General features: G+C 43.6%; 1 protein-coding gene across 3 annotated transcripts in view; it reads right to left on the bottom strand.

The window, feature by feature from the left end:
• Nucleotides 1-17598, bottom strand: part of ZNF536 (zinc finger protein 536) — a 351761-nt gene that overhangs the window by 246437 nt on the left and 87726 nt on the right. For all 3 annotated transcript variants that reach the window (XM_056862570.1, XM_056862569.1, XM_056862571.1), the window contains exon 3: nt 14888-17059. In XM_056862570.1, coding sequence (XP_056718548.1) covers nt 14888-17057 — 2170 coding nt within the window. In that variant the 5' untranslated portion in view covers nt 17058-17059. The remainder of the gene's footprint in view (nt 1-14887; nt 17060-17598) is intronic.

A 17598-nucleotide genomic window follows, 5' to 3' on the forward strand; every position in this document is an offset into this window, starting at 1 on the left:
GGCAGTTTTGTGGTGGTATCCTCCATTCTCTCTCTGCTTCCTCTCTCTAATTTTTAAAGTAGGATAAAAACAAATTGGCTCTGTCCAAAGCAAACAGCAAGTGCCATGTGGCATTTGCTTCGGTGGCAGGGAACTCTTCTTTGGGCACGTCCGCAAATTAATTGAATATTTTTTAGAACAAGAAGGAATGGAGCCCTTCCGACTTGGAGGGCATCTTCAAATGCACATCAGAGCTCCAACAAGCCCCCTAGAACTGTTGAATAAGAGTACATAACTAGAAATTATAAGTGAGAAAGCAGTATGGATGAAACATTTGTTGTCCGCCATTTCAGTTCACCACTTTCACCGTTCTATTGTAGATTTGTTTGTATTGTGCATTCATGTTATACACTCATTATGTGAAATGTATATCATACTTATATGTACACTGTATGTCATTTAAAAGTACCTTGCACACACAGCGGTGGAAAAATGCATGTTTTTATGGACAAAGAATGGTGCGAGGAAACTGATAATCCTACAAAACACAGGTTCAATCCACACGAGAAAGAAGCAAAATTGAAATGCAGATTTTGGGATGGCAATAGTAGGGATGAAACATTCAGAACTTTCCCTAGGAAGCAACAGCTGAAGGAAGGCAGAGAATGAAAAAGCTCCAGCAGCTGAGATAAACCGAAGGCAAGAGTGTCCATCCCGTTAACCAGTCTGCGAGAACAGACCCAGAAAACGGTACGGCAGCTCTAAAATACAGCACCTGTGGGCATCATTACTATCATTGTGCAAAGCTGGCTGGAGATGAGCACTTGAAGAGGCATCCTCCCCGTTTAGGTTTTAAGTCAGCACATGGTGGTTGGGGATGGGATGCACCAGACGACCAATAACTGGACAGCTTATTTTGGCATTCTGAAGGTTCTGGAGGTGAGTGATTTGATTCCAGAGGCTTAACCCTGGCAACATTGCAGCTGCTTTCTCAGCAAAGACAGCAGCATGGCAATTCTAGAAAAACACTATGATCTAGGATGGAACTACCCATTACATGTAGCTCCAGAATTAATTTGTCCCTTTAAAAAAAAACAGGAAGCGTCCACTAGAATGGCAATTTAACAGGAAATTAGTGCTGGAGTAGAGGGGCTGTTTAACTCTCTCATCCTGTCATTTTTTCACTGAATTGACACTCCCAAAGTGGTTTTCATAACCCCCCCCCTTAAACAGGGCTAAATAGCCAATCGAGGGGTAGCTATTTTCAGTAGGAAATAAAAAAGGTAAAGGTCCCCTGTGCAAGCACCGGGTCATTCCTGACCCTTGGGGTGATGTCACATCCCGACATTTCCTAGGCAGACTTTGTTTATGGGGTGGTTTGCCAGTGCCTACCCCAGTCATCTTCCCTTTACCCCCAGCAAGCTGGGTACTCATTTTACCGACCTCGGAAGGATGGAAGGCTGAGTCAACCTTGAGCCGGCTACCTGAAACCAACTTCCGTCGGGATTGAACTCAGGTCAGGAGCAGAAGCTTGGACTGCAGTACTGCAGCTTACCACTCTGCGCCACGGGACTCCCTAGTAGGAAATAGCATGAAGGGAAAGAGTGACATAGCCTCTGTTCCAATATACCAGTTTCCTGACTTACAGCAAAGTCCTAATGGTTTCCTTCTGCTTCTTAATATATATTTTTGTTGGATAAAAGAATCAGAGAACTAAACATAGTGTATAATTCTATCCCAGAGAGAGATAAATGACCACATAATCATCAAAAGACCCTGGTCATGCCACCCGGCCACTCTTGACTTTCAAACGTTTTCAGCAATGATTTTGTCTCCTCAAGGACACCATGACCCTTGAGGACGCATACGCTTAAATCAATAGCATCCAGAGAACATTCCTTCGACACAAATTATAATTTTTCAGTCAGCATCAAAGAAATAGACTGAAGTGTACCCCAACTTGAAGGCAACCTGAGAAAGCTGATGTTGCAGAGATGGGAGGGTGCTGGGTACAGAGGGCAAGAGTTTGAGTTATGAAGTCTCTGGTTCAAATCCCTCTTCAAGCGTGAACTCATTGGCGCAGTTCAGGTATCTCACGAAACCAGGCTTTAGTGAAACTAACTGTGATTATCATGTGGGCCACTCCACTTATTATTGTTATTCATGGTATGTCAAGCCAGGATCTGAAACCATGGCTTATTAACCACAGTTAGTCAACTTTAGTTTCCTATAATGTACAAATCTACGCCATTTTGTCTTAATCCTGGCACATTCCATGTTGGTGTCCCTATCACAATTCAGACGAGGAACCCAATCATGGTTCTGCAGGGGAGGGTGGGGGAAAATACAGATGAAGTATGCCAGCATTAGCCGAGGCAAATCAGGTTTGAATAATCATCTATAAACCAAATCCCTTTTTTCACAAACTAACCATAGTTAGGAGTCATTAAGTAATCCGCTTTGAGTTCAGTGGGAAACACAGGCTATAAATGCAGTGAATAAATGTGTATACTTCTGCAAGCAACAATTCTCTCAGTTTCAGTCCAGCATTAACTCAGAAATAAATAATACATATAAATGACAAATAAATAAAATAAGGGTCTACCGTACAAGACTCTTGTCTAGATTACTGAGGTATTTGTTTTGTTTTATTTTACAAAAATGTATGTCCAACCTTTCTGCCCTTACAAGTGCTACTGAAGCAGCTAAAAAATTTAAAACACATACAGTAAAATCACATTTAAAACCATTAAAACCAACACCTCCCCAAAAAATGCATAATTAAACCAATTTTTTAAAAAGGTAAAGGTCCCCTTTGCAAGCACCGGGTCATTCTTGACCCATGGGGTGATGTCACATCCCGACATTTCCTAGGCAGACTTTCTTAACGGGGTGGTTTGCCAGTGCCTTCCCCAGTCATCTCCCCTTTACCCCCAGCAAGCTGGGTACTCATTTGACCGACCTCGGAAGGATGGAAGGCTGAGTCAACCTTGAACCAGCTACCTGAAACCAACTTCCGTTGGGATCAAACTCAAGTTGTGAGCAGAGCTTTTGACTGCAGTACTGCAGCTTAACATCTGCGCCACGGGGCTCCTAAACAATTTAAAACAATTAAAACCAGTGCTAAATACAGACCAAGGCATAAAAACAAAAATTAAAACATAGGGCTGGAAAGAGGGATATTATACATGAAGCTCTTTCAGCACTTGGGAGGGCACGGTACTAGTGCTAACCAGTATTATAAGTCAAAAAGAATAATTTAATGAGACTCCAACAAGATATTTAGGGCTCTTTCAACCCAACAGTGCTTCAGTGGTAAGAAAAAACATAAAGTATCTTTAATGATTTTTTTTGTTAAAACCCTAATGCAGTGCTTAGCATGAAAGTATTATAAGTGCTATTTTTAAAATGTCTTATCCAGTAGGTATCTGATTCACAGTTGCTATATATAGACATATCATATGGTGACAGTGAAATATTTTTGGTAATATCCTTAAATAACTAGTAATGCAAATTTAAATAGGAAACCTTTATACTTGTATTCCCTCTCTATTAGCAGCACTGTGTGGCTGACATTCATCTTTATATGAATGTTCACATATTATTCCCAGTGTACCCCAACATAAAAAATGAGAGGGGGCTACCTTATAGCTTGGGTTGGTAATGCCTTAACCTCACATTAAACATAGGGCATTTTTTGTAGAAAATTAGTTTCCTTCAAAAAAAAGGCTGTCCTAGAACCACGGTTGCAATCATTTTGGATAGCCCCCCAACCTTTCAATGCAGTGATCCCCAAAGTTGTCCCCGTGACCACCATGGCACCCACTGATGTGTTCCCTGGTGCCCATTTACTTCTTTCCAAAGCATCTTGGGTATAATGTCATAGAGTCCCTGTGACCACCATGGCACCCACTGATGTGTTCCCTGGTGCCCATTTACTTCTTTCCAAAGCATCTTGGGTATAATGTCATAGAGTCCACCCTCCAAAGGGGCCATTTTCTCAAGGGGAATGGATCTCTGGAGCTCAGTTGTCATTCCGGGAGATGTCCAGGCCCACCTGGAGATGGGTGACCCTAGACATTGCTGAAGCACAGGAAAGCAAACCCACAGCATTTCAATAAGGGGAGGGGGCATGGCTCAGTGGTAGAGCGTCTGCTTGGCATGCAGAAAGTCCCAGGTTCAGTCACCGGCATCTCCAGTTAAAGGGACCAGGCAAGTAGGGGATGTGAAAGACCCCTGCCTGAGACCCTGGAGAGCAGCTGCTGGTCTGAGTAGACAATACTGACTTTGATGGACCAAGGGTCTGATTCAGTGTGAGACAGCTTCATGGGTTCAATGGGCAAACCACCTTGTTTTAGGCACACTTCTTAACAGCACTAATCACCTTTCTCCTCTTCTACCTCCCAATACAAGCGATAACCCCGCTTGGGAGTCTCTGTCGCCAGTACTCCATCCGCAAAACAATGTCCAGACTGCAGACAAACAACTAGCGATAGCTTTCCCATCATGCACTACTAGTGAACTTCCTAGGGGCATCAGGCCGCCACGGCTGGAAACAGAGTGCTGGGTGGAGGAGTGGGGGTGGGGAACAGACCTTTCCGTCTGGTCCAGTAAGGCAATTTTGTTCACCCTTATGTAATTGAGTTGTGTTATGTAAAAAATAAAGTGCTGAACCTTTGCCAGGTTATTAGTATAGGCTTGCACCCCTGGCAGATTTGCTGTAAGCACTTTCCCAAATGTCTAGATGTACACAGCTTTAATACACACAACTCAAGCTTCTGCAAATCTCTTGCAAACACGGAGCAGCATGTACGTTGTTCCATATCAGGGATTCAAAAGCTGCATATGGTGCTCAGTTGTAACAGCTGAGCTTTAAAAGAAGTGCAGTTTTGCATCTCACTCAACCTGACACCAAATGAGGCCAGCAAAAAAAAGAGAAGATAATTTAAAGAACCAGCCCTACAATTCATACATATTATTTTAATTCCAAAAACCAAACCAAAAAAAATACTGTTTGTCATCTCCTCAAGAGAATATTTTGCCAATCAAAGCAACCCAGGGATCACTGCTTGCTGCTTTTAAAATTTAACACTCTTAATTATTTCCTGGCATAAATTGTCTTTCTCTCTCTGAAAGAAAAAAAAACAGGATTCTCAATCTCTTGCAAAGTGAGTGAACTATTCTGTACTGTCTGTTGCCACGCTAGTTAATAAAGGAAGCTTGAAGGGTTTTATGCAGTTAAGATCCTTGCTATGTCTAGATTGCCCTAACCTGGATGGCCCAGGCTAGCCCGGTCTCATCAGATCTCAGAAGCTAAGCAGGATCAGCCCTAGTTAGTACTTGGATGGGAGATTATCCAGGAAGTCCAGGGTTACTAGGCAGAGGCAGGCAATGGCAAACCACCTTAGCTCGTCTCTTGCCTTAAAAACCCGTGAGGGGTCGGCATAAGTTGGCTGCAACTTGATGGCACTTTCCACTACTGTCATGTGGATCAAAGACAGATGGACCTATCGTCTTTTATGCATGGCTGTTTCACTTACCGTCACCCCTCCAATGACTTTGGGTCTTGGTGTTGATTGTGCATATTGTTGCCGACCGTCAGAGGTTGCCTTGCTGTCCTCCTGCGTTTCCCCGCAATTTCAAATTCGAGATAAAACAGGCCTCTGAAAACACAGGGAAACGCAAGGGGGGAGCGAGGAGACCTCTGACGGTCGGCAACAGCATGCATAATCAATACCAAGACCCAAAGTCGTCGGAGGGGTGACGGCGAGTGAAACAGCCATGCATAAAAGACCTATGATACAAATGCCCGTATGGCTCCTTTTCTTAGCGCCCCCTAGTTTAATACAAGGAACTATTTGCAATGCTTGCAACTGTGTGAGCTGCAGGCAGTGAGATAACCAGGGCCAAGATGCAGGGTATTCTTTGTGGGAGAAGGGCCTGTTAAAGCAGACCATTTAACTGTAGCTTGAACGCTCACTACATACCCAGTAACCCAGGTATCAAAATAAGCCTAAAGGGCCATACAAACTGGGATATGGCAAATCACTAACAACCCGGAAGGAACTAGAGTGTAGGCTAGGAGGTCAAAAGTCAAAGCCTGAAGCAAAGTTTGCAATTGAAAAGGAAGAGGAAGTTATAATTTTCCTTTAAAATTTCCTGCATTGTGCAGAGGGTTGGACTAGATGACGCTGGTGGTCCCTTCCAACTTTATGATTCTATGATTCTATGAATGGTGAGCCTGCAGTAATGGATCCTAATGACATAAGAAGAGCCTTCTTGGATCTGACTAGGTGGACTGTTGAATCCAGCGTCCCGTTCCCAACAGTGGCCAGCAAGTTATCTCTAGCAAGTCCATCAGCAGAGCATGAAGGCAACAGTGTTTCCTCCCCAGAAACTGGTATTCTAAGGTCAACTGATGGTTCTACCATACATTTACACTGTTACTTTGCCACTGCAGAACTACTAAAAATTAAGTTGCATGTTCATGTGGTGGGTCCCAAAATGGAGCCATCTGATCATGATCCTACACAATTCCACTTGCCGAGTGACCTAGCTATAACTGCATTTAAAGGGCCATGCAAACTGTAAAGAAACTGTTGCACAAGCAATATCTTGACTGAGACTTAGCACTTAAGCAAACACCTCTGCCCAATCAGGTTAAAGCTAAGAAACTAAGCTCTGACCAGTGGTCCATCTAGTCCAGCATCCAGGAGAGCCAGCTTGGTGTAGTGGTTAAGAGTGGTGGTTTGGAGCGGTGGACTCCGATCTGGAGAACCGGGTTTGCTTCCCCACTCCTCCACATGAGTGGCGGACACTAATCTGGTGAAGCGGGTTGGTTTCTCCACTCCTACACATGAATCCAGCTGGGTGACTTTGGGCTAGTCACTGCTGCCTTGGAGCTCTCTCAGCCCCAACTACCTCTCAGGGTGTCTGTTGTGGGGAGGGGGAAGGAAGGTGATTGTAAGCTGGTTTGATTCTTCCTTAAGTGGTAGAGAAAGTCGGCATATAAAAACCAACTCTTCTTCATCATCATCCTATTTTGCACAGTGGCCAACCAGTCGCTCTGGAGGGCTAAGAAACAGGGCACAGAGGCCAAGGGTGCCTCCGATATTGCCTCCTAGCACTGGTATTCAGAGGTTTACTGCATCTGAATGTGGAGGTTCCCTTTAGTCACCACAACTGACAGACAGTTGATGAACATGAATCTGTCTGATATCCTATGCTAGTGGCCATTTCCACTTCAACTAGATCAATATTTGAACCCCACTGCTATTGACTGGGTCTGCATGGAAGTCGACGCATCATAATAAAATGTGGGTTAAGTCCATTGTGCCCAGACAAGATTCCCAGTGTACCTTCACCACCACGAGAGTGTCCTGTGAGCCTTTCTTCCTCTGTGACCCTGCTACCGCCAACAAGCAATACATCCTCGCGCCTTTACAATCCCCGAAACTGGATGAACGAGCAAAGACGTACAACTGTCACTGAAGAACACACTGCGTTCAAGAAGGAACGCATTCAAAGAAACGTGGTTATTTCAGGAGGAAGGATTCTATTTTTATAACGCCGGCAACAGAAGCTTATGAGGAAAATTTAAAAAAGAACAATGCCACCTCAGTCTTTTCAAAGATTAAATAGGATCACAGAGAAAAGAGGACAGTCGAACAGAGCAAGGGAGACCTGGCTTAGAAGCAAGATTCCCTCAAAACACCTCGGCACGTTGACATTCTCTTTCCTCTGATGGTAATGACTTTTTTTTTTTAGCTTCTTAGCCAACTTCCCACTCCTCCCTTCCCAGCCCCCTGTTGCTGCGTGCCATCCCAGAGCTGGAGTATAAAGTTTGGCTTTTGCAGCACGAAGCAGCTGGGCAAAGCTACCAGAGAATGATAATGACCTCAGAAATCTGCTGTTAGCTCGACTACAATAGGGTGCTCAGTCTAGTGGAAAATTGTGTTCATCAGCTAACTCTGCTCAGTTACTAATTGACATTGCCAAATATTTTAAGAACAATTGGAATGCACAAGCAAAAAAAATGAAGATCTTAATCCTCAGACTTATTTTTTTTTTGCCTTTTTTGTTCACATAGAGCATTTGATGATTATCATCCCCATGAAAGAAAGAAAGAACGAAAGAAAGAACGAACGAAAGAAAGAAAGAGAGAGAGAAAATCATATAATTCTCTATCCTGTGTCTTTGCTGCACTGTCCAGTACAAAAGCTTTTTTATATGCTCTGTCAATGGGCATAAATATAGGCTGAAATGCATTGTTTAAGAAGGAGTTCTCTGCCACAGGGGGAAAAAAATTAGAGATACTGAAAAGATTCCAAACCAGCTGATCACACATTTTGTGCCAAAGTCAACATGAAGCACTGTGGACAAGAATAAATTATTAGAGTTAACAGTATTTTATTGTCCATCCTTCTTTTCTTTTAATATTATATCTATCTATATCTATCCTTTTCACTGGTCACGCAACTTGGCCAATTTGTTTAATGAACTAGAGGGCCAGTGCATTCAATTACCCCTTTCATATCATCAAGACTTCAATTATCTCTTTACCAAAATTACAGGCAAACACAGAAGGTACTATCCTTCTTGGTATAACAAAACAGTATAATTTTTTACTACATTAAGTTTGAATTATTCTGTGTTTTAACTCCTAAGCTAAATCCGGCTCATCTTGACTTAATACATAGTCCCGGTAGCCAACCCAGACAACTGTCTGCCTGACTTTTTGGTCTGCAATTCTTTTCATATCGAAATGAATAAAACTAACTTGTCCTGATTGGTAATACATATCCATAATTGGTAATACAATCCCCAATGAGTGTGTTTGATGGTGACTGGTTATCAGGCGTTGCCGACAGAGGGAGCTATTCCTAATAAACATGAACACTGAGGTAGTCTCAGTTCTTCACCTGGAAAAGGTGGTCACAAACCAACAAAAATTAACCATTTTTAAGTCACGTTAGTATCAACTAAGGTTGCCAGGACCCTCTTCACCACTGGCGGGAGGTTTTTGGGGCAGAGCCTGAAGAGGGTGGGGTTTGGGGAAGGGAGGGACTTCAATGCCATCGAGTCCAATTGCCAAAGCGGCCGTTTTCTCCAGGGGAACTGATCCCTATTGGCTGGAGATCAGTTGTAATAGCAGGAGACCTCCAGCTAGTACCTGGAGGTTGGCAACCCTAGTAACAACATTATCAATGATAAGGTTTAAGCGTGTGCTTAAATAAATGAGCAAGAGTTAGTCCGAGAAACGAGGTTAGGATCAGAACAGCAGCATAACACATCACCTGTCAGCATGCACTTTCCATCAGCTTCCCCTTCCACTGTAACAGAGCACAACGGCAAGAATGATTAAAAAAAAAAAAACAAAGACCAAAAGACGAGGAAATGATCTGTGTGACTAGGCCTGTCCGTTTTCTCTTCGAAAGTATGACCTCTTCTTTTGTCAAAAGGTCCAAGTTTTAGCAGTTGATCTTCAGCTAAATTCTCAGCAGTTTGGAGAGCCAAAGAACAAACACATTTTCTGGTTCACCGGCGTCGTTTTCACATGTTCACTGATTCAAACATTCTTTTACTCACATAACAAACAGCTGCATACCACATTAGCCGAGCCAGTGACAGTCACACATCTCTGCAATAACTGTTTGATTGCAAACTTGACCCTTTCTTCTTCTCAGTCTGAACCAGACATTTTTTTTCCAGCCACTCCACTCCCAATCCTCCTTTGCAAAGAATTACAGCAGATAACAAAGGCTTCTCTGCCACTCATTGTAAGCCTTCTCCTAGAGATCTGTTCTAAGAGGCACTGTGTATAAAGGGTTTTTTTTATGATGAATTCCAAACTACTATCATGTTAAGAGCACCAATTTATATATAAAAAAAGGATTCAATGGTTAAGGTCTGGAAAAAAAATAGTTTCTCAGGCCCTACTGACCCAGTTTGCAACAACAGAAAAGAATCAAGTGATGCAAATTAAGTTCTGAGACACTGCAACACAGTCTTGGAAATTGGTTAAACAATGTTTGGTAGTAATGTCTTAATCGCTGTCTCAGACTCTATGTTTTTTTCTTTAACTTTAGGAATCACAGACCTCCTTTGTCCTCACACGGGTTTATCTTCCACAGGTAGCAATAATGACGTAAGATTAAAATCTGTTTCTTTGGGAACATTATAGCAGGCAAAGAGGTTTTGACATTGTTGAGGGGTTTTGTTTTTTTGTTTCTCCAGGTTAAATCAAGACAACATTATTTCATCTGGTGAAGAACGTTCTAATATTTGGCATCTTGCATCAATGAAATGCCTCATCATACAGATGTTAAATTTCCATTATGAGGCAACAAAGAAAACGATTAGAAATTATTCAACCAACCCGCACAATTGAAAACTGGATGCAGTATGTAAGCTTACGAGTTTGGGATAAACACTGCCGATCCTATTGGGTTGCCATCTTTATAAACAGTGAAACTCGCCCGTTTACCAAATTGCAGAACTGCAGCTGACACTTTGAAAGGACAATACAAATGGGATAATATTGTAATACTCTGTATGAATTTGAGATCAGCGAAGATTAAAGATGTAACTGAGTGCTTTCACTTATGGTTCAGGCTGACAACTTTAAACCATTTCAAGAATGTTGGCTATTCAACGGGGGAGGTGTCCGAAGGTCAGCCAGGATCTCATAAATACCCCGAGGTGGACCCATTTTTAACATGGTATGGCAAGGATTGAACACAAAAGTTCCATTAAGTGGGCTCGGTTTGCCCCTGTCTGCCACATATCATAGAATCAGGAAATCATAGAGTTGGAAGAGACCTCCAAGGTCATCTAGTCCAATCCCAATTAAGTTTGGGCAGGTGGCCACAGTATTGGTTTTAACAAAGGTGAAGAATGTAGCTCATAAGCTGCTGTCCACCATGACACCATGACGTTCATTAATTGTTCCTGTTTCAGGCAGGTAGCCGTGTTGTTCAGCAGCAGGTGAGCAAAATCCAAACCCAGCAGAGCCTTAAAGACCAACAAGATTTCCAGCGTGTAAGCTTTCAAGAGTCAAAGCTCCCATCATCAGATACATGAGGAAGAGAGCTTTGACTCTCGAAAGCTTATATTCTGGAAATCTGGTTGGTCTTTTAGGTGCTACTGGATTTGAAACTTGCTCTTAATAATTCCATTTATTTATGTATTTATTTATTTAATCATACGTGTATCCCACCCTTCTCTACCAAGTGGAGCTCAGAGCAGCTTACATGTGAAACGCGTGCTAACCACAGGGCTTCTGGGGTTCCAGATTCTCGGCACTGCCTGGTCAAAAACATGCTTCTTCTTTTTTTAAAAAAAACGCAAAGTATTTCATTTATACTTTTGATTGCCCAAATCCAATATTCTGCTGGTCCATACAAAGCTAAGGAAGCAATTTAAAAGAATCTGAAATGTTTTGCTTTAAACTTTCAACAGACAAACACCAGAGCCATTCTATAACTGGATGCATGGGGGGGGGGGGGCGGTAAGAAAGGCTGTACTAACAGTCACAGAAAGGATCTAGAAAGCAGATCTGGTCCCAATCCTGGCACAGGCTGCCCAAAGGATCCCAATCTGCCCTGCAACTTTCACAAGACAAATGAGTAATAAAAATTACCAAATTAACATCCTCCCCTCACCATTTGCTAGTTCTAAAGCACGGGGGTGCCTACATGTTCCTCACATGACCCTCCTTTGGGTAACCAAATCCCACAGTGGGGGGGGGGGAGCACTAGCCATTTTCTTTCTCTTTTTTTGCCCTGTTGTTCCTAATATTTAAAATGTTGACAAGGGCAACTTGTGAGCAAAATAAAACCTTCATGTTGTCATATTGGATTTTCAATCCTCTTAAAACAATCCCAACAACTGCATGATATAAAATTAGCCCTTGCCTGTTTCCCCTTCATTCCTGCACAGGCTTTTCAAATCTGTTTTGCCACTAATAAATTGTAAATGAGGCTACAGCCCTAAGAGTAGTCAGTGTGTTTCATGGGTATTTAAACAACAGCATTAAGCGCTATAGGAATCTGTGGAATGCAGAGGGCAGATTTATGTGTCTTAAGAGTTTCTTTACTGGTTTGTAATAAGCCACCCCTCCAAAAAACACAAAAAAAAAAAACAGAACGCTCACACTTTCTTTTCTATTAATCTGGCCTCAGAAACGGAGGATACTGGAGCATGACAAGAACAACAACAAAAAATAAACTGGCATCTACTTAATAACTGTAACAGCGGATTGCCTCCAATGCTAAAATATTTATCGAATCCCGGGGAGGGGGCGAGTCGAAAAAGAATTACCTTCAACAGTCTGCTCCCAGATCTTTAACAGTGGGCAATGCAATGCCTTAAGGTCTCTCAAACTGTCTTTCATTTTCTAGACTTAATGGCTGATTGCAGAAATCAATGTTGCCATTAGTAACAGAGTATTTGTTATGGCATGATTTCCTCTGTTGTTAGGCCTGCAGAATGATTACAATATTAGCGAGGTGCTTTTGTTATAAAAGGGCTGAAGATATAACTTTCAATTTACTATCCATTAGTTCGAGAGTCTAGAAATGAGAGATGAGGCCAGAAATCTTACCTTTTCCTTTCTTTCTTTTAAAGCACCAAGAAAGCTATTTTAGATAGCTTCAATGAAATCCAATTTTGCCTTGCTCTTTTTTTTTTTTTTTTAATACACGGCAGGTTTACATTAAACACAACAGAATAAAACAAATTCATTCTAATTACTGGCTTCACTGTGTTCATTTAAACTGGGATGCTGACTCGGTGGAGGGTCATGCAATGTTAATCGGGCACATACGGGCTTTCATTTAGAGTGCCATGTACCCCACACTTCTGTTACATTCTGGCTTTACATGGATGCCATAGTCACATAAGTGAACCATGTGCAACTATAGAATGTGGGCCTGCTATAACACATCTAGGGTTACAGGAACGACCAAATGGAGATGCAAAGAGAAGTCTCAAGGTTGTATGCCTCTACTTTAAATGGGTACTATCACAGGAGGAGGAAATTGTGGGAAGGTAACTGCCAGCCTGCAAGATCTGAGTTGAATGTTTGCCTCTCTCCTGTTCCAGGTAGTTAAGGTCTGGCTGCAGCTAGGGACCTGAGGCCTTGGGAATGAGCCAAAGGCACGACAACTGGTGGGAGAAGGAGGTGCAGACATGGGGGGAGTAATTAGAGACAGCATGATGTCCCTTCCAGGAAAAACCAGAACGGGACATCACACCTCTCATGGAATCAAAGAGTTTTTGTAGATTCCTAGAGAGGACTGACCACATTAGTCCTTGTCAGTCCTCTCTAGGAATTGCCACAAACTCTAGCTTTTACCATAGAGTTTCTGGCAGTTCCTAGAGAGGTGTGATGTCCCATTTGGGTTTTTCCCTGAAGGGATGTCACACAATCAACCCAGCAGCCATTTTTTTTTAAAAAATGTTCCACTGCCACTCTGAGCAGCATGGGAAACAAAAGGCAAGGGAGGGGATCCCCCACCCCCACAGGGGGACTCCCAACCCTAGCAAAAAAAGCCCTTGGCCTGGGCTCTTAGTTCATGGTTCACAGGCTGTGGCCTGATGGACTACCCCAGTGGATACCAGCCCAGCCCAGGATGTTTTGTATACCTCCTGGTTTTTGATTGCTTCTGTACACTGTGGAGATTTTGTTGTTGTTGTTGTTGAAATTTATTTAATGGTATTAATCCTTTTATAAGCAGCTTTAGGATCTTTGTTGGGGAGAAATGTGGGACAGAAACATGCAAACAAATAAATACATAAACGAATGTCCAAATTAGCACGAGAATAATAACAACAAATAATAAATGCAATCTGGAGCCCACTGCAGCATCTTCAATGCAGAGAATGCTGGGCTTGCAATACTGTTGAAACAGCATACAAACAGTATAACCATCTCGCTGAAGGCCTGGGTCTGGTCGGTGCCTGCACAGGAGACCTCCCAGAAGTCCTGTGTATGCCACCTGAGTTCCATAAGGAAACAACGGTGGGATGTAAATCAACAATACTGAAGATAAATAAATGATTCCACTGGACATAGTGTGTATATAAACTAGGAGGGTGGCACTGGCCCCAGCATTGTGCAGGAATGCATCCCAACCATCTCAAGCTAACCCTGAAAGAAGTTTATACATGTCCATTTCACTTGGAGGCAGAGGATCTGCAACAGAAAGAAGAAGAAGAAGAAGAAGAAGAAGAAGAAGAAGAGGAGGAGGAAGAGGAGGAGGAGGAGGAGGAGGAGGAGGAGTTGGCTTTTATATGTCGACTTTCTCTACCACTTAAGGGAGACTCAAACCGGCTTACAATAACCTTCCCTTCCCCTCCCTATAACAAACATCTTGTGAGGTTGGTGGGGTTGAGAGAGCTCTATATAAGAGCTGTGACTAGCCCAAGGTCACCCAGCTGGCTTCATGCAGAGGAGTGGGGAAACCAACCCGGTTCACCAGATTAGCCTCTGCCGCTCATGTGGAGAAGGGAATCAAGCCCAGTTCTCCACCGCTCCAGACCACCGCTCTTAACCACTACACCATGTCGGCTCTCTAATGAAGCTGATTATGAAAGGGGGAAAATGAAATCAAGAAGAAAAACATATTCCTCCATGGTTTCTCTCTGTTTCATGAAAACAACTGCCATGTTCCACTTGTGGTAACAAACAAAAAGCTAAATTATGTGATAAACAGAAGGCTAACGACAAGTAAATATAAGTGTTTTTTTTTAAATCAATAAACAATTGTTGCAAAGACAGTAAAATTTGCACACTAGAACATATGACTTTTCTTGGAAATCTAACAGAAAGTATTTCTTATTGGGGTAAAATGCTTGGAAAGAACTATATGAGCTGATCCACCCGAAAAACAAAACGTTGACTTACCTGAAGAGGAAGGTGAAGAAGGATGTGGGCTGTCCTCCTGGGCACTTCCTGTCTGTGACAGACCTCCCCCCAATCCACTTTCCTCGGTAATATTGGAGGATCCCGGTGTTGTCGACCTGCTGACTGATTGAGACTCCTGGTCGCTCCCGGACCCACGGCGTTCTTCGAGGTTCCCTTGAAGGATCTCTTCTTCTGCCTTCCTGTCTCTCTTGTGGACCCTGGAATGAACAACAACTTGGTGGTATGTTCTAAAAACCCTGCCACAGTCTGGGCACTCGGTTGGCTTCTCTTTCGAGTTGCTGTGACTCTGCATGTTATAATCGAGTCCTTGGTTCAGACCGTGAGACAGAAAATCTCGACTGCCTTCCAAAGGGTCTAGTTTGTTTGACAAGTCTCTCTGATTGCCCATTTTAGTGCTGTGAACCAAATCAGCAGGCATTTTCTGCTTGGAGCCATCTGCTCCTACTAACACATACTCCCGCTTCTCCTTATCAAACAGAACTCCGGCGTTTGCCAAAGTGTCTTCATGGCTCCGTTGTATCTGGTGCTCTTTAGACAAAAAGCCATGTTCCATAGCCATTCCTCTCGCCATAAGCTGCCAAGCTTGATAGCTGTTTACAGGGTCCATCTCAGCAGCCTTGGCGGCAGCCTGTAGTCTTTCTATACAACTGGATTTGAGAGGAGGCACGAGGTTTAGACAGCCCAGTAACGAATGCTTGTCCCCTTCAGCAATGCTGTGGCCCATGCCAGCAATGGGGGACAGGAGCTTGCCCAGAACTTCCCTCTCTTTCATGGGCAGCTCTCCTTTACTGTAAGCCTGATTCTGCTCACCGAGACCCGCTTTGTCAGGAGGGAGGAAGCCACTCTGCAAACAGGATAAGTACCTCGAGTACAAGTTTGCGTGAGCTTCCTGTGTCATGCTGGAAATGGACACGGGTACTTCCGGGTCGCTGGGGGATTTGTTTTTCACAGAGAGTTTGTTCAGGTGCACCTTCATGTGGTTCTTGAGGAACCAAGGCTCTTTGAAGCGCCTCCCGCAGATTTGGCAACAGTGCTCAAAGGAGTCCTTGTGCTTCCTCATGTGGCCTTTAAGGAACCAGGCTTGGCTAAAGACTTGCCCGCACACCTCACACCGGAACTCATTGGTGGGCTGCTCGCCATTCCCATTGGAACCTTGGCCCTGAGCGGACTCAGCAGTTATGTGAGCTTTCTCCACATGGCTGATCAGCTCTTCCTCCTGCGAGGCAGCAAAGTCACACAAAGTACACTTGTAAGGCTTGTGGAGGATCCGGATGTGCCTGTCCAGCTCTTCCCGTTTCTTGAACTTTCCTTTGCAAAAAGTGCAGCGAAACCCAGCAGTGGTGGCGACCACTTCTTCCTGGACACTGGCGGGCTTTGGAGAGGGAACTGGGTTGGAAATATCCGGGGCGCTGTGGTTGGCGGGCATGGACAAATTGCAGTTGGCGAGAGGCATGGGCTGAGAATGGGGATGTGCTTTGATGTCAGGTCTGGGTTGCAGAAGGCTGCCCTTCATCTGCTTATCCCGCAAGATGGCCCTCTCTTCCAGCTCGTGCAAGAGCCTGTTCTCTTCCCGAACCCTCCCGCGGCCCTTGCCCAGGTTCCCCAGCTTGTGAGTGCGCAGGTGAATCTTCAAGTTTCCCTTCTGAGCTGCTCTGTGGTCGCAGTAGGGGCACTTGAACGGTTTCTCGCCCGTGTGGGTGCGCATGTGGAGAGACAGGATGCTGTTAAAACGGAAACGCTTCCCGCACAGGGGACATGGGTATTTTCTGTTCTTCCGGGCATCGTCCTCTATATCACTCATCTGTGACATGATGCCCAAGTTCTGTCCGTTCAAGAACTGCTGCAGATCTACCCTCCCGTTCAAACTGGTGTCAACCTCTCTGTTAAGCTGATTGGCTAACAGGGCCATCTGGCTGCTGATTGGCTGGTTTGCTAAAGACACGTGGCTCTTATCTTCTAGGAGCCCTGCTGCCTTTTCCTCGGGATTCTGCCTGTTCTGAAGCTCCGGAAAGGCATGACTAAGCTGAGATGTTATCTGGTGCAGCTTCTGGCTCATGGAATACTGTCCATTGAGAATGGAGCTGTTGAGGTGGGCATCAGCCTCTGGTACAGCTGAAGAAACTCCAAGGCACAAACTAGCTTCCTCCATCACTGAGGGGGGGAAAAGCAAAGAAGAAATTTAGGTTTGGGGCAAGTCCCATTTTATTGCATCAGACTTACCAAAATGTGTTATATTTCAGCTACACATAATACGAAAGTACCTCTGCTGAATCCCATAAAAAGTATATTAAATGTCAAGTGTATAGGGTACAATTGTGATTCCATTTTGTCTTAATTATACAGGGCCTTCATCACACTGCATACTTTCTGATTGCATATATTAATTAGGATTTTTTAAACGAACACATTACCAATTTGAATTTCTTGCTGTTAAATAAGGGGCTTTATGCGTTCAACTTCTTTCACCCCCCCTTCCCCTGTGAAACTGCACCTGTTTACATGTTCTAATCTATATAAAAAGAGAAACGTTATGCCTCTCATGCCTTCCACTTCCTCTTAAAAAAAACACAAAAATAGAAATCCATTTATAAAACTTTCAGTCCCATTAAGCATATTCAATAAATTCCATATCCTACAATGAGAAAGATGGTTTTATGATTTGATGGGGGCGGGGGAAGAAAAGATGCCAT

The sequence above is a fragment of the Euleptes europaea genome, chromosome 17, assembly GCF_029931775.1.
Source record: "Euleptes europaea isolate rEulEur1 chromosome 17, rEulEur1.hap1, whole genome shotgun sequence".
Classification (NCBI taxonomy): domain Eukaryota; kingdom Metazoa; phylum Chordata; class Lepidosauria; order Squamata; family Sphaerodactylidae; genus Euleptes; species Euleptes europaea.